At 48.4% G+C, this 21,595-nt stretch overlaps 1 protein-coding gene across 1 annotated transcript in view; it reads right to left on the minus strand.

The window, feature by feature from the left end:
• Positions 1-21,595, minus strand: part of LOC144146401 (phospholipid-transporting ATPase ABCA3-like) — a 47,406-nt gene that overhangs the window by 6,997 nt on the left and 18,814 nt on the right. Inside the window, exons 8-15 of the mRNA XM_077678356.1 lie at positions 15,441-15,840; positions 13,972-14,122; positions 10,656-10,781; positions 8,888-9,145; positions 5,853-6,124; positions 4,406-4,579; positions 1,692-1,850; positions 654-835 (exon numbers count right to left, since the gene is read on the minus strand). Coding sequence (XP_077534482.1) covers positions 654-835; positions 1,692-1,850; positions 4,406-4,579; positions 5,853-6,124; positions 8,888-9,145; positions 10,656-10,781; positions 13,972-14,122; positions 15,441-15,840 — 1,722 coding nt within the window. The remainder of the gene's footprint in view (positions 1-653; positions 836-1,691; positions 1,851-4,405; positions 4,580-5,852; positions 6,125-8,887; positions 9,146-10,655; positions 10,782-13,971; positions 14,123-15,440; positions 15,841-21,595) is intronic.

Genomic DNA, 21,595 nt, shown 5'->3' on the forward strand with positions numbered 1-21,595 from the left:
CTGGACTACCAACTGATTTAATCGGGAAACTACGATACCGTTATATGCAAAACCAGGCGCACGCGCACACCTTGACAGCATGAAGAGACAACTTTATACATCTAGGAAGTGAAGGAAGTGCAACAGTATGAACCAACAAGCCCAGCATTTCACCTATAGCTAGGACGCCATAGCGTGCGCCGGCCCCGCTCGACCTTCGAGAACACTCTGCCCAGCGTTCATGGCGTGATCTTTCCCGTGTTCTTCTACTCGCCAGTTAATGTGCGTTCGCGGCTGAACTCAGAAGTACAGCATAGCTCGCGCTACAGACGCCGAGTTCGCAAATCTGGTTGCCGCTGGTTCTAGCGCGTGTTAACGCCTGCACTTTGGGAAAGATGTGAAGGCCTGCGGGCAAAACTATCGGGGCCCGCCAGTCACGGAGGACTTTCAGCGGCAAGTTCGGAAATTCATGTGGCGTGCAACAGCCAGGTTCCTACGAAGAGAGAGGAGCCGCCAGATCTGCTGTTCCTCCAGCCTCGCACGACTAGTGCAAGCTGCACCATTTCCTTGGACGATTCTGCGTATCCCCCAACGAACTGTGTACCTCACGCGTTATATGAAACAATGATATTGAATATTTTCGACTTGATGAGCGTTTGGTGTGAGGGCGCTACCTGTACGTCCCAACGGGCCGGTCGGCGACCTCGTCAATCCCGAACACCTCCAGAACCGCCGCCAGGTACTCGGCCGTGGGAGCGATGCCCCGCAGCCGGCAGTAGAAGGAAACTGTCTCGACGCCCGTCAAAGTATCCAGCAGGCCGTCTCTCTGCGGGCAGTAGCCCACGTAGCGCCGGAACTGCGCGTAACGCGTGACAGTAGAGAGTTTTAGCATAGCGGCTAGCGGAGGCTCACGCTACGGCGGCTGGTTACCGGACCCGACCACGCATGCGCGCGCGGGGAGGGCGAGGAGGTTGCCCCTCAGTGGAGAGAAGGCGCGGGCATGGCGAAGGAAGGCCGGCGGAACTAATACCCCCACCGGAACGAATTTTTCACTTCACAGTCGGGCCCCGCTACCCGACGCCGTAGCGTTAGCGGACGGTGCCCGGTATGCTAAAACTCTAGTTTCAGCCCCGGCCTCATTCTCCGGGCACGAGTGAATTCGATCATGCAGGATGGCTCGGCGAAGCCGTACGTAGTCGTTATTCATGAAACGGGTTGTTCGAGGCACACCGAATAATTCGGTTGTCAGGTGTTTGAATGCCGTGCTCTTTGAAGCTGCCGTTAAAGCATTCTTCAACTGTTGACCAATTTTTAACTCCGTTACCAAAGCAGCGTTTCTCGCAGTGCCTTGCTTGCCCTCAGTGTACTGGGAATGTTGTGGAGACCACGGACATAAAGGCGGCCTTATGTTTGAATTTTGCTAAAAAGGCGGCCTTATGTTTGAATTTTGCAACCTATACCATATCCAGGTTCAAGGGAATTTCAAACTGTAACCTGCAAACTAACATGGTGCTTAATTACACGAGCCAGTTTTTCAATCAACGTGCACAAGAATGATGAAAAACGTCACTCCGAAACGGCTAGCTCTGATGTTGCTGTTTGTTATTACGCAGCGTTCCGTCGCCTTGATCGCAGTTAAGGGCACTGTTCTCTTGTCCAATCGTGGGTGAATGAAGGCATCACAATGACCAAACGAAGCGACTGCAGCGCACCTGGCAGACGTTGTTGACAAGCGAGAACCCGTGGATGTAGGCGTCTCCTTCGTGGGGCTTTATTTCGCCCGTCAGGATCCGGAACATTGTCGTCATTCCTGCCCTATCCGCACCAAGAAGCGCCAAACGCTCTTCGGCACGTAGTCCGAAACTAAGACCCTGCGCATGATTCGAAAAAAAAGAAACGCGACAAATTTTCCTCCGATACCTTGTTAAACATCTCGAAATTCTGCAACATAACAAGTGGAGGCAAGGATCCCGAGGACACCTGACCACTCTTCACGATTAATTAATTGCCGAGCGTGCGCTCTCGGCAATCATCATCTTCATCCCCTTTCCCCTTTGCGCCTCTTCCCTCTTTGTTACTATGAGCCCCGTCGTCGCGCTTAGGCCTAAATCTTGATTTGACGTGAAGGAACCGCATGGCTGAACCTTATCTGATATGACGTGCCGCGCACTGTTGAACATACTGTATGGCAAGCTGCAGGCGCCGGTTTACGGCGTTAGATCTCAAAACGTTACCTTAGGCCCAACGTATACAAGGCCGGCCCTAGTGTCACTAGATAAGGTATAAGAGTAGCGGCACTCATGCACGCAAGTCAGCAACGGCGGCCATTTTGGTGTTTATCAGTGTTGCGAGATTGTCCCTTCTACGGCCTCGCCGCTAACTTCTACCGGGGCGTTTGTTAACAACACTGCCGAAGATACAGAAAAACGGCATCTTCGTACGCAGTTCAGCTGCTGAAATGCTGCTACACGCGTTATCTTTGATTCGTGTTCGGAACAACGTTAGTCGCGCGCAGCCGCAAAACAGGGAGGACAAGCTAAGTCTTCCACAGTTTACCGACTGAAAATGCACCAGCAACAAAATGGCAGCGCCATGAACCGTCGCAGTGTAAACAAGTGTCACGTGATTCGAACTGACCAATTATCATGGCGGCGGCACGAAACAATAGGAGAAAAGATATTCTGTAACATTATCTAGTCACACTAGCCGGCCCATTCCCACCCACGCTCACGCTGTTCGCACGCCATCTGTGGGAACGGCGCCGTACGACAGCAGGTTTCAATTCATGCCTCAACGTGGCGCTACTAGCAATCAGGCCGTCAAATGCCAACGTTCGCTTTGCCAAACAAGGGGGAGATTTCGTGGGACCGCGTACTTATCTACTCACCAAGTTGCTACACCTCTATCACACTAACATTACTCATGTACATGTATCTAACACACGCATAGGGTCGCAGGCCACGACCAAGCCACGACGCCATAATCTTTATATTTATCTTAAGCCTGGTTATGTGCACTGCAGGATAAAAGCATCTCCCAAAGACCTGCAGCTACGCCTATCGAGTGCCTGAAGGGCGATAGTGTGATTGTATAATCATTCGGAGGTTCTTAGTAAATGTACCTAACCAGGGTTGCTAAATCCTTCTCCGGTTTGGAAATGCTGTTTTGGGTCCCAGGGAGCCTCACCTAGTATGGTGGAACCTATCTAGCCGAAAGGAGGGTCTATAAGTGTGACATAACCTTTCCTTTCGCACCCGGCCCTCTTATCAGGCAATAACTATGAAGCCATAATCGGGTTCCCTTTAATCATCGACAGCTAATAATCGAGCTTTAGTGGCTAGCGCTGAGGATGCGCACTTTCCTGGCGTTTTGGAGCCGCTGTGTTTGATCCACACCAAAATATACGCAATTTTATTTGAAACAGTGACGTTACTTCTATTTGCGCAGTCGGCCAATTTGTGTACCATTGCTTGCTTACCAAGGACGCCAGATACGATAGGGTCATGGACTGACGACCCCACCTTCCAAAGGTTCAGTTGAAACTTTGCCAAAATCCTTATCCTACCTGCTGAGTCGACTAAATAGCCGATTATAGCAGTATCGCACTTGGGCCAACGCACCTTGTGAAGGGAAGAATCCTACCATCCCAGTTAGTGAAACGAGCAGCAGCGTAACGAGTATGCTGCATCCTAGTACGACGTCAACCCGAGGTCTCAGAGATAAAATCTAATTGGCGTTATATAGGCCCCTTTCTGCTCAATGCTAACCCCACCCATTTATCAGCAACAAAAAATTGCCGCATCTTGCACTAATGGTGCACCGCTGGAGAAACAGCAGAGCTGGTGGCCCTTTCCTTTCACCAGAGACCCGGCTGCTGCAACTCACATTGATCTCTGAACTCGCCGCTAAAACTTCTGTACGAGTGGCATTCCCGGATCGTTTTGTCCGCAGGCCTTCATATCCCTCCCAAAGTGGACCGCGATAGCATGCGCTAGAACCCGCGGCCACCGGCTTCGCGAACACGGCATCTGTAGCATGAACTCCGCGTCTGCGCTCCCCACTTCAGGCGCGAACGCAAGTGAACTGGCGAGGAAAACAGCACGCGAGAGATCGCTCCTGGAACGCCTGTAGAGTGTTCTCCAAGGTCTAGCTGGCCGATGCCGGACGCTCCTCACGAGTTGCAGGCTCACTTGCGCTCGGTATTTTTCTTATTTTTTGCGGGCTCCTCACATGGAGCGAGCCCACGCCCTCTGCTGTAAATAAAGTTCTCTGCCACCCACTCGTTCTTTTCGCCGTGATTACCAGCCTCCCTCCCTCCATTTGGGCAATACATTTTCCAGTGGTTTTCAGTGCCCATGCACATAGGAAATTTGATTACTTGACAGTACGCGGAGCTAAAGCAACGTTGTCGAAAGAAAAAACAAACCTGAAGGATTTTGGTGTGTCCGCGGTAGCCTTCCGAGCGGTAGAGCCGACAAACCAGCAAGGCTGCGGCTTCCATGGTGCGAGCAGAATTCAATCGCTGGTGCCAGGCGAGCTGCTGAACCAGGGCTTCTTCCGCCGCCACCTCCGTGTCGTGCTGGGGCGATGCCACAGCAGCCTGCGATCGTTCGGAAAAGGCACACGTCCCAACGTACGTTCGTTGACAAGCACGTGGAGTTGGCGTAGCAACAGTTACAAGATTGCTGAGAACATCTTTTTATAGTCGGAGAGTCTTGGGAAGGGCAAGTAAAGGTCATGGCTACAAACCAACTATCTAGTACATCTAAGACTACGGCCTCCTACTGTGAACAACTTGTTTGAAGCACCGCAATGCTCCGTTGGTCAACACCGATATAGAATGCGACAGAAACAGGGTGTCATCGTATAACAGCCTGTTGGGTATACCAAGCGTAAAACTCCTTTTGCAGGTACAGTTTATTCAAATAGGAAGTAAAATACGGCCGAATCCCAGTAAGCGTTCTGGTACTGTTTACACCAAGAAGCTGTGAAACAGACACACAAAAACTGGGAACTATGCGAAAAAAAGTAGATAACTAGCGCAATATCTACGATCAGTCAGCGCAAATGTTCACCATGACTGTGTTACAGCTGCGAGCCGCTTCAATTTATAATTAACAGTATCTTGGGTAGAATATTTGCTATGTGCTGGCACGACAACGTCTGGAAGTTACCTCTGGCTAACCAAATGGGGCTATTAAAAAAAAAGTAGCGTGAAGAATCTTACGCATCAGTAAAAAATTCTCAAAATTTTCGAACACTTTCGAAGATATTTATTCCAAAAAATACTAATGGCTGGGGATTTCAACGGTTGCTGTGAAATCCTGTATTTAAGCACCCGAATTTTTCAGGTTGATCCAAAACCATTTTCCTCGTTTTAGAGCGCAGCTCTTAAGCGCCCGCTCCTGTGGTTTCGCGGCCTCTTTCGCCGTCGGCCTCATTGAAACCAAAATAACGAGGACGACATCGAAGATAGAGCGAGGAGAAAAGCGGCGGAGGAGAGTATGGCAAAAGTGCCGACACGAGCTACGCGGCGGCGACCCGCTACGAGATAACGCCAGGTTAGCACGCACCGTCGTGCGTTCGCCGATGACGCGATCACCCGAGACAAAGGAAGTGCTTCGTCTGGCGCTGCAGCTAGACTAGCCGCCCAAGCAGAGGCTCAGCGCCGCCGATGCCAGAATCCAGATGTGCGTGCCGCCGAAACAACGGCTATGCCCCATCGCCTAGGAGACTGCAAATCGCGCTGAACCCAAATTTCGAAATTCGTAATCGTCAGCCAATTTTTTTTTTTGTCGTGATCGGTGCGCTGCCCTCCTGCTGCTCACGACATTTACGTTTGTAGCAAAAGGCAAGAGCAAATCTCTCCACACCTCTGCTGGTGGGGCGGCAACCTTGCTGTCCCTGCGGCGGTAGGCGGCGTCGGTCTTTGCTTGTTTGGGCGATTTCTGGTGCCGGGACACGTCTGGGCGCGTGAACCAAACCTCGATCTTGTGAGTGTAGTCGGACTCTACCAGGAGGAGCAGGCCAAACAGTACGGCGCCTACGATCGACAGGTTGACGATTTCGAAAAATATCGAATACCAGTGCACGTCGAACGGATATATCATGTCGACGCCTGCGCTGCCGGCTACGGCGCCCCGACCTGCGTTATAGTGGAAGCGTGAAACAAAGTTACATTAGTCACTATAAAATGTATACAGTCAAACCCGGTTATAGCGAACTGTAATATGCGCCGCGATTAGTACGATATATCCAATAATTTGATATAGCCGAACCCGTCTATATCGATTTTTTTTGTTACGAGTTTGCAATACGCGGGACCCCCCCCCCAGCCATTTCCACGTTACGAAACGAACCCATAAAGTATGCCATTACCTTACACAAAACAATCCATTTGTTGCATGCAATAAAGCTACTTTCCGCCTTAACTGCCTACTTCGCAAAAAAGGGTGATTTTTGTTTTCACTTTCGTTTTGGCGGCGCCAACTATCACCGCATTCTCTACACAAGACATCGTTTGCACCAGTTCAAGTCCGTGTCCTTCAATATCGAACCAATATTGGCGCAGCACATCGGCTGGCAAAAGTGCTTCATAAAGTGTCGGACGGCTTTACGTTGTGACATCCTCAGTCTCTTCAGTGCTTTCAGCAGCACCAACTGCCATGACATCGGCGGCGGTGCGTGCGCGCGAGGGGCTGACGGTAACATCGTCATCAACACTCAGGAATCCTCGAAGGACACTCCTTCCGGCACAGCATCTGGAACGTAGGCGAGCTGTTCGTGCAGTTCGCCGGTGATGCCGTCTTGGTCCTAACTCACTGACTGGAGGGGCTCCGTCGTGAATCTCGTGCGTCAGAAACCGTTATGGAAGGTGTCGGGCGTCACGACGGTCCGTGCGAGGCTCAACATCTCAATCGTGACCAATCAGCATCCTAATCGCCGCTCCGAGACTACGCAATTCGGCGGCAATTGTAGGCGCTCCGAGTTCGATATATCCGACGTGAACTTCGTTGCGAGGAATACGCTTCGCATGCATTTTCGGAACGAACTTGCTTTCGTGCGATATACAGCGTAATTCACTCTATCCAGGTTCATTATAATTGGGTTTGGCTGTACTCGAGGCGCGCGCCGAATCCAAGTCATGTAGCCACGGAGCAAGAATACATACACTCTTAGGTAAAACGGAGCAACGGGAGAGTACATTGGGACCAAATCCAGCCGTTGGGTTGGTCTTCGCGGGCACCGTTCATCATCAAGTGGAGTAACTGTGGCAGAGTGTGTGCCGTGTGCACAAATTCTGACTAAATATTCATCCTTGCTGATCCATAAAGAGCAACGAGAAGCCGAAACGCAACATTTACTCTCGGTGCTGAGTCGGTAATCCCCTGTAATGGCGTCGTCGTTGCGACTTGGCGCATATGTCTGTGGACAGTTTTATATTTCCAAAACACAATTGAAATCAGTCGACCTTTATATAGTTCCAATTATCAATTTTAATGAAAAGAAAACCACCTAGGGTAAATCAAGCGGCACGGCATGGCAAAAAGCGGCGAAGCCCGACGGACAAACGCTTCTCGGTCACGTATACTGTTAATACGCTACGTTGCATAAAATTCGCGTGACGTAATAGAGCCAAAGAAAGATTTCAAGCAAGTCATCATTGAGACAGGTGTTAGGGAAAGTATCAGACGTTGCTCGTGAAGCGTAATGATTATTTAGATATTTGATTAACAAGAAAAACGCATTAGTTGCTGGTCACAACGACAAATTGAAAATGCGAGAAATAGCTAAGGGTCTTGAAGTTTCCTTTTACTCTCAGTACATAACTTTCTTGCGTACAAGAGCTATGATAATGCTGCAACTGCTGTGAGACCCGGCTGCATTTCTTAGTCCCGATCGCCTAGCAACGCTAAGTTAAAGAATTCATGCTAAGCAATGACATATTTGGTTTGGTCTATGCAGGAAAATTCGGCTTGTTTCCCTATTCTGGCACTCCCGCAGACGGCCACTTTCGCATACGATAACGAAAGCACTTAACGCGTGTAGCGAACAATAAAATATGCTCAGTTGGCGCTAATTTGCGCCGAAACAAATGAGTTGTCACATCAATTTGTGTCTCGTCACAACTACACGACGAGTTGCTTGCTTGCTTGCTTGCTTGCTTGCTTCCTTGCTTGCTTGTTTGTTTGTTTGTGAGAAAAAGCTATCGTTGTGAGGTTCTATTGGGATCCAGCTGAGCAATATTCCCTTGCGTAAGCAAAGCCCCCATTGCGATTACTAACACGGCTAGAAACTCTGACACAAGCAAAAATGAAACGCCGGGTTGTTCGAAGTACCCTACGATTAACACTTCAATACATTTTTTCGAACAACATTCCTGTGTGGCCGCGGTGTTGCTCACATCAACCCTGAGTGTACATCCACATGTGAAGGCGGTATTTCCCGAGCCTTCTCTGTTCAGTTCGTGATTTTGCAGTGTTCTTCAACGTCATAGTTTCCATTTGTTCCCTTCTTTTTCCACCGGCAGTCTTACGTATTGTGTATTTTGTGACTTAAGTGAGGGCTTGCCTGAAGGTAACCAAAGGTTATGCCTCGACAGCAGGTACTCGCACCGTTCTATTGCCCCCACGGATGCTAACTATTCGGGATTCAAAAACATTTTTATGATTCTCTGATAAACCCATAAAGATTGAAGGTATCCTTAATGCTTGCAGTGCATTGCGTTTCAACCCCTAGTGTCATCCTCTCAGTAATAACTAGGGTAGGTACAGCGCCTCTGTTTTATTAAATTGAAAATTCCATAAGAAAAAAAAAACACGACAAAAATGCACCATTGACGTGTAGGATACTCCCGGATCTCGTATCTAAATATCCGCAAACCACGACAACGAGCCCGGGTACTCACTGCTGCAGCATTTGCTCAGCGATTGCTTGATGCGAATAGTCGTGCTGCGGCACAGCTCGTCGAGCTTCTCCCCACCGCGCCGGCAGGCGGAGTTCTCTTCGCCCAGCTGCAGCAGTTTCGTCATTCCGCGTGAATAGGCAAAGTTCGGCAGCAGCCGAAAGATCCACAGCAGCACAAGCAGCACCGGCTGCCACTCCGGGCTTTGCACGTCGCCGTGGGTGAACTCCATGAACACGGCCATGAAACATCCCAGAGACGCTGGAAAGAACAAACGAGATGGCGGGGACAGACCGAGTTGCGGCGAGTTGTATTAACTGCCCTTCACAGCATGTACAGTCCTCAAAAGTGTTAACAAAAAAGAACAAGGTGCCAGACAAATACATATAGCGGAAACTTACAAATAGTGCGTAGGCTAGTTGGACAGGCTGTGCGCATGCGCTGGAGCAGCCGAGTGTGAAAGGTTAGCTTCCTGTGCGCCCATTACCATGCGCCGAAGATGCACTCGTCGAGTGCTGTAAGCGGCCGTTCTGTGCATATATAGGCTGGCACCCGCTTCTTTGTTGTTGTTAACACTTTCGAGAACTGTAGTACAACTGCGGCCGCACTGAGGTTAAACGACCTTGTTCTAGTGCGCGGGCCCCACACAAGGGAGCCGCACCATAGGGTTAACTGAAAATGAATGGTTCTGAATAAGTTGCGTAGGCAGTATTTATAAGTAATAAATAATGCTATATACGGAATATGTTGCTCACAAATGTTATTGCATACGAACGTCCAGAAAGGGAAAGGTAAGTAGCTGTCATCGATGAAAACCCAATGTATTTACATCATTTACACAAAACCGTTGTCTACAGCAATCCTTCTTCCTCGCCCAGTCGTCTACTACCACCTTGTGTGCGTCTGTTGAGCTCGGTGCCGGCTTCAAATTCGTCTTCATGTAAAGTTAAAATACTTATGCGAGCAGAACATAGCGTTCACAGTCCGACGACGAGCCTTTTGAGTAAATTCTGAGTAATAAAAACACTTTTTTCTTTACGAGAGCCAAGGGGGTGCCATTTAGCTGCTCACGGAAGTGATGTGAGGTATGAGGATCTAAAAAGAGTCCAGCTCTGTATGCAGGGCCCAGACATGCCAGAAAGGCCTCTCTTGAACAAGTCTGGCAGGATTGCGGCTGAATGCCAAAGGACCTTCCGTATTGGCGCACTTGTTTCGTTTATGTTATAGTGACGATAAAGCCAGAATAATAGCAATTTTGATTCATACTTCAAAACAGGGCGGCTCTAGATAACAAGAAAAGCAAACATAATAGCGGCGGTGCACCAGCCAATGTCTCAGATTTCCCCTAAGACGTCCGAAGGACTGGTTTGCGCGACCAGCGGCCGCCTACAAAGGCTACCGCCCAGAACCACAAGTGTTGGATTTCAGTGGGGCATCTGGTTGTGTTAGAACTTTTTGTTTGAATGCTATAATGGAGTTCACTCAATGCTATTTTAGTACCTGTACAAATTATGTTTCTTCCGACGTTGTGCAGCGGGTAATTGGAATGTTGGTCAATATTTGTAATTTTTATGCAAACAATGTCCTTCAACGCCGGAGGGGACTTGAACAAGTTATCAAGTACTAACTCTTCCAAGTAAAACAGAGATTAAGTTGTACTAACGCTGCCTTTAAATTAGACGGCGTCGGCACAGACCTGTTATCCGGTTAATTTTAAGCTGGCGACCGCCAGCAGTCAAGATGAAGCCTGAACGTCACTGCTAGTGCTCACAGATTATGAAGGTGCAAATGGAAAGTGTGCTGAACCCGCGATCCTGGTTGACGAATACGAAGGACATGAGGTAGATGAAAGGAAGCGCAGCGTAGCCGTGCAAGACATTCAGCAACAGAATGGCCTCTGCAAAAAAAGAGAAAGGAGACATTCCAGAGATCACGCAATTGTGCTTGCTCCAAACCACTAAAAGATAAAATATTCGACATGAGCTCAGTAAAGCATGTTGTTGGGCTAGTTGGTTCATCATACTTATACTTAAAACTGCGCATACGGACGGGACAAGGAAAAGATGAAACAGGACGGGCGCAGACTCACAACTATTTTATTGAAAAATGGAGCATGCTAATATACCCACACCAGCACATGCGGACACATGTCACCATCTTTATCACATGATATAACGGTTTAAAAATTCATACTCATTTCTATACAAATATATGGATGGTTCACTCACACACTGTTCACCATGCTTTCGAATGAAGAAAGCCTGGATTAATTCCCTCGCCACCTGTTCTCTCCTTTTGCTCAGCACCTTCGTATCATTCAAAACTGGCTCGCATGGCTTGCTTTCACGAGCCACGCAATGGTGCATAAGGTGGGATCCCGTTTTGTTACGCATATTCAGCTGGTGTTCCCTTAAGCGGTCGTTTAGACAGCGGCCCGTCTGACCGATTTACACCCGCCCGCATGTGAGCGGCATCATGCACACCACCCCGGTTGCGCACTTCACGTACGGCGTCACATGTGGTTTTAGGCAACCTGGTGTCTGTTCCATTCCTTTCAGGATCTTGGGGCACAGGCTAGCCAACTTGTAAGGCGCAGAAAAAACTACCGGCACTTTGTGCCTGTTAGCCACATTTCTGAGGTTGGGTGCCACTCGATGGATGTAAGGAACAACCACCGGTTTCTTGCGCCTAAGGCCGTCTATTCTTTGGGGTGTGTTTCCTTTCAACTTCTGTAGCAAGGACTCGGCCACCGCTGTCACAACCATTAAGGGAAACCCAGCTGCAAGCAATCGGGCAACCTGAGCATCGAAACGTTCCTGAATCTCGTGATGGCATGACGTGGTTAGTGCTCTTTGAAGACACAAAGAAGCAACTGCCCTTTTTACTGTCTTCGAGTGCGCAGACAGGTAAGGCAACAACCCTTTTTGCGCCTTCGGTTTTAAAACCCAACACATGTGGTCTGATAAAAGCTTGATACTAATATATGAAAACTGCAAGCAGTCATTGTTAGGCAACTCATGGGCGAAAAACAGGCCTGGATCCTGGAAAACTGCTGGATCCCTATGCAACGAAAAACTCTGAATGAGGTGGTTTCCTTTTTAAAAGAGGGCATGTCCATTGGTTATGCGTTTTAAGTTGATGTCACTGATTTGTATTGTTCCATTCCGCACAAAGATCTATTTGTGGCTGTTCGAGATTGCACTGACGACCGCAATGTTGTTGCCTTTCAGAATTCCTGTGGCATGACTGTAGATAATTTTATGACATTGCTTAAATCTTATATGCAATCTACGTTCGTTGCTTTTAAAAGGAAGAGTTGCTTGTGCAACGCAAGGGTGTGTGCATTGGTTCATGCGTGGCATCGGTTCTTTGTGAAATCTTTTTAGCCAGCATTGATCGGAATTTATAGCGTGACCTGGACGATGGGCTGGCAGTTAAAGTTTTTAGATATGTTGTTTTTTTTATTTTTAAGTTTTCTCTGTTTTAACTTACCGTGACGCTGTTAACGAGATTTTAGACAAGTTCCGACGATTGGGGAAAGGCCTGTCCTTCACCCATGAGTTGCCTAACAATGACTGCTTGCAGTTTTCAGACATTAGCGTCAAACTTTTATCAGACCACGTGTGTTGGGTTTACAAACCGAAGGCGCAAAAAGGGTTGCTGCCTTACCTGTCTGCGCACTCGAAGACAGTAAAAAGGGCAGTTGCTTCTTTGTGTCTTCAAAGAGCACTAACCACGTCATGCCATCACGAGATTCAGGAACGTTTCGATGCTCAGGTTGCCCGATTGCTTGCAGCTGGGTTTCCCTTAATGGTTGTGACAGCGGTGGCCGAGTCCTTGCTACAGAAGTTGAAAGGAAACACACCCCAAAGAATAGACGGCCTTAGGCGCAAGAAACCGGTGGTTGTTCCTTACATCCATCGAGTGGCACCCAACCTCAGAAATGTGGCTAACAGGCACAAAGTGCCGGTAGTTTTTTCTGCGCCTTACAAGTTGGCTAGCCTGTGCCCCAAGATCCTGAAAGGAATGGAACAGACACCAGGTTGCCTAAAACCACATGTGACGCCGTACGTGAAGTGCGCAACCGGGGTGGTGTGCATGATGCCGCTCACATGCGGGCGGGTGTAAATCGGTCAGACGGGCCGCTGTCTAAACGACCGCTTAAGGGAACACCAGCTGAATATGCGTAACAAAACGGGATCCCACCTTATGCACCATTGCGTGGCTCGTGAAAGCAAGCCATGCGAGCCAGTTTTGAATGATACGAAGGTGCTGAGCAAAAGGAGAGAACAGGTGGCGAGGGAATTAATCCAGGCTTTCTTCATTCGAAAGCATGGTGAACAGTGTGTGAGTGAACCATCCATATATTTGTATAGAAATGAGTATGAATTTTTAAACCGTTATATCATGTGATAAAGATGGTCACATTGGTGCGGATGTGCTGGTGTGGGTATATTAGCAAGCTCCATTTTTCAACAAACTCGTTGTGAGTCTGCGCCCGTCCTGTCTTCTTTTCCTTGTCCCGTCCGTATGCGCAGTTTTAAGTACAAGTATTCGACATGAGTAACCGAACCCCTCATGCATAGTATCGCCGCCACTCCATCAGCTTTTTGGCAACCAACCTGCCGAATCAACTCCTGCAGAAGCATACTGAAGTTTAAAAGCGGCGTCATAAATTCGTTTTCTCTGCGTGCGTGATTGGTTTAGTGAATTATTAACGTAGAAATAATGTTTGCAAAAGCTAAAAATGATAGCACGCACTTTTTTTACTTCAACTACCACTTACAGCTGTTCATTTTGTTCAGTCCACGCCCCAGAAACTTGAATATTACATTCATGAGTCTCAGAAATGTGACGAAAGGGGAAGGTTGGATGCACAGTTATTCTACATGCGTTTCACTAGGAAGAGAATGATGAACAGGCTAACCCCGGACGAAGTTGCCGTGGCCATCTTTCGTTTGTCTGACAGTTCTCGCACAATACAGCGCATTTGAACAGGTCCGAATAACGACAAGTGCACGTTTATTTTTGTGCACCGCGGAGCGGCAAGAGCTCGAGGGGTCAGACAGCTGAAGAATGCGACGTACCGATGTTTACGTCTTCGAAGGCGGAGTGAAAGGCCAGAATTGGTGGAACCACGAGCAGCGCAGTGCCCATGTAGAAGAAGAAGTCCCAGAGGTAACTGGAGAACCAGTAGAGAAACGGACTCACGCCGGACAAGAGGTCCAGCTGCTTCACCTGCCAACACGCAGAACACAGGTTCAGAAAAGCTTTCTTCAACAGCGGCTTTTGTAACCTCAGTAAAGCGATGCAATATTTGAATAAAGGGACTTCGGCCATTTGTTCTTTTACGTTTCCATTGCAATTCGAATTGCCGGTTTTAAGTGAAGCTTATTACTCCAGGTCCAAACCTAGGAAACGCCTCGTAGCGTTCGTCTGAACTTCAAGCAAACGCTGCCTGCGCACAAGGTCAAGAAACTGCACGTGCGGATTTCAAGGGAAAAGTTGTGATGAGGGAGATAGAGTAGGCCATTAGACAATGATAAAATAAAAGGCATTGGCCTCTTCTTTTTTGTTAAGATTTAAAAAAGGACACTGCGCCGAGTAGTTCCGATGTTGTCGATAGCCCGAAAACCGAGCTTTAGCTCGACCATCTTGACTTCGCCGCGTTTCAATCACAGCAAATTTTGAGGATATCTGTGTATTGTGTACGAGGCGCAACGCTCTTTTTTAGGGATGACTGCCGCCCACACTCGACAGAGATAAAGTTCGCTCCTACTTTTCGCCTAAATTTTGTGCCACCTCTATGTCCGCGATAAAAAGCTTGGCTAGCCGTCCAACTTCACAGAGTGGAATGGCTCCTAAACTTCTGGCTATCAATCAATATCTACCAATAAATTGAATCAGTAAATTGAATCAATGGAATCAATAAATTGAATCAATGAATTGAACCAGTATCTATCAATAAATTGAATCTTCGCGTTAACAAGGTATCTATTTGCAGCCCCCCATGCCTGTCATGAACCATTCAAACTATCAAGTGCTTCGCTTCCGCGGATAATGAACGTACTTAGACGAGATGTTTCCCCAAGACTTGCACATGCTTTCCCACACAAGCGTGGTGGATCTGACTTTACAAAATCCATACGAGTCGCTGTAATGCCTCTTTCGGTTGGATAAGTTTCTGGTGCACATGAAACGCGTCACTGGTGCTAGTAAAACGTGCCAAATCACCCGACTGGGAATAGAATAAATTTATCTCGAAGCCTAAAAAAATAGAAGTAACTCCATGCAACCTTACCAATTCGCAACTGTTTAGGAGCACACAGGAAGCGTTTCCCGTGGACGTCATAGAAAAGCCCTCAAGCAATATGAAGCGCCATTGAAACTGACGCAGGTTTGCCCTGATTATGAGGATGATTATCAATATGATGATGACGGTGACGATGATTATGATGATGATGGACTTTTTCGTTGCATCGGGGCTTCGGCTGTCAACGCCGGCTCGCCATCCCGGCGGGCCACATGCATGTACTCTTGGCGACGGAAGCCTTACCTTGAGCGCCCTCTCGCCGATCGGAAGGATGATGAAGTTGCTGCACATGAGGCTTGAGGCGAGTGGGAAGAAGATGGAGCGGAGCACCTTGGGCAGAAGCTCGTCGTATTCACTGTGGCCAATGCGCGCTGCTGGCTTCGTGGTAGTTGTCTCCGTGGGCTCGATGGTGGTCGAACTGTTGATGCCGCTGTCGTCGTCGTCATCGTCGTCAGGCATTTTTTCAGCTCTACCGTGGGGAGCATGCTCTTCGCTGTGGTTGCCGAACGGCGGTGGCGTCGTCACGTCGAAGCTGAAGCGTGCGTCGGCCGTGCCGGTGATTTCGCGCAGCCGAGCGTTGTTGTACACCGTTATCAGGGCTGGAGCGATGTGCTGGATCTGCCCGTTGTACCACATAACGTCGCTGCGCACCAAGGAGCGAAACAGAAAGCACGACCCTTGGACACGAGAGCGCTAAGCAATGAGGACGTGTGGTTTTAGCGGTATCACCAGCTTAAATGAACCCTGCAACACTTCTTGAACTTTTTTATAAATCCTAAATGCTTTCAGGAAGTAGTTGGCAAACATCGTGTATTTAGAATAGTTTTTGAAGCTACAATGCAACATTACAATTCTAAGCAAAAAAATATTTTACAGCAAAGGGCTGTCTGGGAGCTGGGAGGGGTTGAAGATTCGCTGGTCTGATCAATTTGCGATATATACGCTGGAGCAGTGACACACGATTTGTTTGAGTGACTGCTACAGCCGGCCTATAAAACCCGCCGGAAGGACCACGGAGCAAGAATGTGTACTGAAGGTGAAACGGTCCATTGCGGCAAGCGCGGGCGTGCGACCAGATGTCACAACGTAACCCGACGCGGACCACAAAGCTTCGTACCTGCGACGGCGAGAGAGAGGGTGAATGAATGAATGAATGAATGGCTTTATTGAGCAGGAGGCCATAGGCCCTAGTTGGGGATTGGGTCAGGAGAAAAAAAAAGTTTACAGTTAATAGATCACTGTTCAATGTTCAAGTCATGGCTATAGCCCTAGCTCCTTTCACATCTGTGTCCGGGCACATAGATTAGAAACACGCATCACACTGCCTTGAACAGGCCACTCACAATCGCGTAGTTCGCCACACACTCAAGCGCGGAGGGGTCCGATCTAAGTAGGTCGAGGTGAAGGGCACCCGATGTACAAAATGGTAACGGCATAGAGTTTCATACTAATATACACTAGAGGAAAATCTGTAGCAGCAGTCGCGGACCGCCGTGGGCGGCACAATTGCCGCTAGCGACGTTCCTTGCCTGTTTGGTTTAGCTTGCCATATGGCTTCTTTTTTGTCTCGAAGCCAAAATCAACAAAAAAAGGGTAACATTTTTTTTTTCCTGTTCATCGTGCATGAAGCTTCTACGTAATAACTGAAAAATTAATCTTTTTGGAGGTTCCATTTTATGATAACAAAACAATTTGATGAACCTTCAAGAGTTTCTTTTTTGAAGCCAGAGCCAACGTTTCAGCTCGTTCTTGAGCTATGCCAAGGACAAGTGGAACGTACCTGCCCGGAACATGTCGGAACGATCGCCGAAGCACGGCTCCCTTAGACAGTGGCGCCTGATTTCCCTCTAGTATATGTTAGTATGAAACTCTATGGGTAGCGGCCACGACTCATTTCGGGGCTGCGAGTAAAATTCCCGTGGCGGCGACCACGCAGTTTCTTCTCTGGCGACAGATGCCGCTAGTTTAACCTTGGACAAGCGCTTGTGACGTTATCTGACGTTATCTGTCTTGTTCTTGCTGCGTGAGTAGGGCGGGGTGCTCTTCAACAGAGTGAATAGATAAACGACGTTCTTAAAGGGTCCCTGCAACGCTTAATTTCGATAAACGCTTTCACACGTTCCTTCGCGTCCGCAAGCACAGCGAAAGCAAGCACGGAGGGCCACTTCGTGATTTGCTCGTCGCACCAGATACGTGTTCCGTTTCTGCTTTGTTTCTGTAGCTTTATTTTTAGACTTGTTGTCGAAAAGCGTTCATTGCTGCAACTGAAGGAAACCCGGCCAACAGCCACTACATGGCATTAATGACGTAATTCGAGAGGTCGAAGAACGTCAAAACCCGGAAAGATAGAAAAAAAATTTAAGCGAGTTTCCAAGTTATCTGATGGGCACGGAGCCGTAATTTTTGGCTACGATACTTCGTGACCCCCTAATCTAAGTACTAGGTGTGTTGGGTGGTTACGTTCTGCAAGCATTTAAAATTTCAACAGAGTGTTTCAGGGTCCCTTTAAACAGGCATTATCCGCAGGGGTAGAGGGATAGCCTGTTTTTGCAGCGTAGCTTTATACAGATAACATCTGGCGGTAGCCGATGTCCTTCCGTCTACGCGTCGCGTCCACACGGAAAAATGATTAAACTAAGAAAAACAGCGCAAACGACGGGACGAAGAAAGGTAAGACTAAACACAGGCGCTGACGAACAACTGAGCGCTTTATTGCAGCAGGAAACATATATGTAGACAAAGGAAAACAACAGGAGGACCGATAATGACCTAGGAGATATCACATCGGGAAAATACACGATATCTCGTAAACCCGAACCGCCACGTGCCGATACAAAGTCTAAAGTTCAAGATAGGAACAGCATTTCCTTTTCCAGAAGGGAAACTGATGCCTCACTAATACAAGCACCTCCTTTCTTTTTGATCTTAAACGCTTCAAAGATTTCCCGCTCTCTTCGTCCAGGATACCGCGCGAGAATCGCGCAGTCATGGAAGAGGGGTTCGCAGCCGCAGGAAGCGCAATGCGTTGCCAAGGTGGTACTTGATGACGTCCTTACATTGTTGGCATGCTCCCTCAGGCGATCATTGACGCAGCGGCCTGTCTGCCCGATGTAAGTGCGGCCACACGGTGACAAAGGAATTTCATATACGACGTTTTGCACACATTCAACATAGCGTGTCATGTGATTTTTCCCGCACGTGCTTGCCTTCGGTGTTTCAGCATTGACCCGCTTGCACAATCGGCCCAGTTTTTTAGGTGCAGAGAATACCAGCCGAACATCTGCCTTACTTACAATCTTCTTGAGGGCATGGCTGACGCCGTGGACGTACGGAATCACCGCTGTTTTTTGTCGCTCCTTCTGAGGGCTCTTCTCTGGAACTCTTGAGGAAAGCGCGCGCAACAACCTCGACGCTAAAGCGCACACAAGGTCACTCGGGTAGCCGGCAGAGTTCAGGCGGCGGACCTGGGCATCGAAACTGTGTTGTACCTGATGAGGACAGGACCTGTTGAGAGCATTTGCAAGAACCCCCATGGCAACTCCCCTCTTGACAAGCTTGCTGTGAGCCGAACTGAACGGTAAAAGGCCCTTTTGGGACCTAGGCGCATATTCCCAGCACATGTGCTCATTACTGAACGTCAACGCAAGGTCCAGGAACCTCAGCTGGCCGTCAGAGGGTAATTCCATGGTTAGAACAAAAGGCTCCAGGAGGGACTCAAACGTAGCAAAAATATCTTGAGCCTCTTCGTTGATCGTCTTTTTGTCAACGTCAAAGATCACCAGGAAATCGTCAACAAAGCGAAATGTTTTGAAAACACCATGTTGAGGAATGACACTCTGCAACTGCCTGTCTACGCTGGCAAGCAACAAATCGCTCAATACTGGGGCCAGGCACGATCCAATACAGACGCCTTCCTTCTGGATGTATAGGTCCCCAGCATACTCAACAAATGTGGACCGTAAGTAGAACCTCAACAGTTCAAGAAAGGCGGAAAGGGTGGTGCCACATGAATTCTGAAAACGGACTACGCCGTGCTTGTCGATGGTATCACTCACTGCTTCGCAGATCGGGCCTTGAGGTAACGAGTAATATAGGTCCTTCACGTCCACCGAGAAGGCTCCAACCCTCTTATTGCCAAGGGTGCTGAGGAAGGCGTCAACTTCTCTCGGGCTTCTGACGAGGAACGGGTCGTCTACTGTCAATACAGAGAGGGACCGCTGGAGGTAGACACCTATGGAGTGCTGCCATGCGCCTCGTTCACTGACAATGACCCTGAACGGCAATCCTTCCTTGTGCGTCTTCGCGGAGAAGAAGACTGTCAAGCTCAAGACACTGCTTTTCTTGACCGACGCAGTCAGTTTTGAAAAACTGACTGCGTTACCTCAAGGCCCGATCTGCGAAGCAGTGAGTGATACCATCGACAAGCACGGCGTAGTCCGTTTTCAGAATTCATGTGGCACCACCGTTTCCGCCTTTCTTGAACTGTTGAGGTTCTACTTACGGTCCACATTTGTTGAGTATGCTGGGGACCTATACATCCAGAAGGAAGGCGTCTGTATTGGATCGTGCCTGGCCCCAGTATTGAGCGATTTGTTGCTTGCCAGCGTAGACAGGCAGTTGCAGAGTGTCATTCCTCAACATGGTGTTTTCAAAACATTTCACTTTGTTGACGATTTCCTGGTGATCTTTGACGTTGACAAAAAGACGATCAACGAAGAGGCTCAAGATATTTTTGCTACGTTTGAGTCCCTCCTGGAGCCTTTTGTTCTAACCATGGAATTACCCTCTGACGGCCAGCTGAGGTTCCTGGACCTTGCGTTGACGTTCAGTAATGAGCACATGTGCTGGGAATATGCGCCTAGGTCCCAAAAGGGCCTTTTACCGTTCAGTTCGGCTCACAGCAAGCTTGTCAAGAGGGGAGTTGCCATGGGGGTTCTTGCAAATGCTCTCAACAGGTCCTGTCCTCATCAGGTACAACACAGTTTCGATGCCCAGGTCCGCCGCCTGAACTCTGCCGGCTACCCGAGTGACCTTGTGTGCGCTTTAGCGTCGAGGTTGTTGCGCGCGCTTTCCTCAAGAGTTCCAGAGAAGAGCCCTCAGAAGGAGCGACAAAAAACAGCGGTGATTCCGTACGACCACGGCGTCAGCCATGCCCTCAAGAAGATTGTAAGTAAGGCAGATGTTCGGCTGGTATTCTCTGCACCTAAAAAACTGGGCCGATTGTGCAAGCGGGTCAATGCTGAAATACCGAAGGCAAGCACGTGCGGGAAAAATCACATGACACGCTATGTTGAATGTGTGCAAAACGTCGTATATGAAATTCCTTTGTCACCGTGTGGCCGCACTTACATCGGGCAGACAGGCCGCTGCGTCAATGATCGCCTGAGGGAGCATGCCAACAATGTAAGGACGTCATCAAGTACCACCTTGGCAACGCATTGCGCTTCCTGCGGCTGCGAACCCCTCTTCCATGACTGCGCGATTCTCGCGCGGTATCCTGGACGAAGAGAGCGGGAAATCTTTGAAGCGTTTAAGATCAAAAAGAAAGGAGGTGCTTGTATTAGTGAGGCATCAGTTTCCCTTCTGGAAAAGGAAATGCTGTTCCTATCTTGAACTTTAGACTTTGTATCGGCACGTGGCGGTTCAGGTTTACGAGATATCGTGTTTTTTCCCGATGTGATACCTCCTAGGTCATTATCGGTCCTTCTGTTGTTTTCCTTTGTCTACATATATGTTTTCTGCTGCAATAAAGCGCTCAGTTGTTCGTCAGCGCCTGTGTTTAGTCTTACCTTTCTTCGTCCCGTCGTTTGCGCTGTTTTTCTTAGTTTAACAATGTACCAACTGGCCCGTCAGCATACCCTTCTGGAAAAATGATCTTCTTGAGTTTCTCCCCAATGCTCTGTAGCTCTCAATCTTCTGCGGGTACCTTGGAAAAAATAATATTGGAATTGGGCGCTAACACGACGACAAAATTCTTATTTCTGAAAACATTGGCATAACTTGATGTTCCGCAGCTGCATTGTGTCGCCACTTTTCCTCCTAGTGAGCAATAATAGTGTTCATTGAACCAGTCTGTTTTCAAAATTATTCCTTGTTAGCCGCTGTGCGCTTGTAATAATGAAAAATTTGGACTTGTAGGATGTACAGCTCTTTTCACTTTCTTCTATCTTTTTTTTATTTCGCTTTTTTTTTTCATTTGTTACTCAGTGTCTCTATTGCGCAGCTGCTTCCCGATTGGATTTTAGGGTCAGTCAAGTTTCCTACCCGCAACTGCTTTCCATAAATATCCTTTATAAAGTTGTATTTGTTTCGTTCTTAGTTCTCATACCCCTGTCACACGGGCACTTCCAATCCGGACCGAAGTGAAGCGCGGTTGACTTTTCGAACGCACTCGACGC

This window comes from Haemaphysalis longicornis, unplaced genomic scaffold (genome assembly GCF_048455015.1).
Source record: "Haemaphysalis longicornis isolate Haplotype H1 unplaced genomic scaffold, Haemaphysalis longicornis Haplotype H1 scaffold_7, whole genome shotgun sequence".
In the NCBI taxonomy this organism is placed as follows: Eukaryota; Metazoa; Arthropoda; class Arachnida; order Ixodida; family Ixodidae; genus Haemaphysalis; species Haemaphysalis longicornis.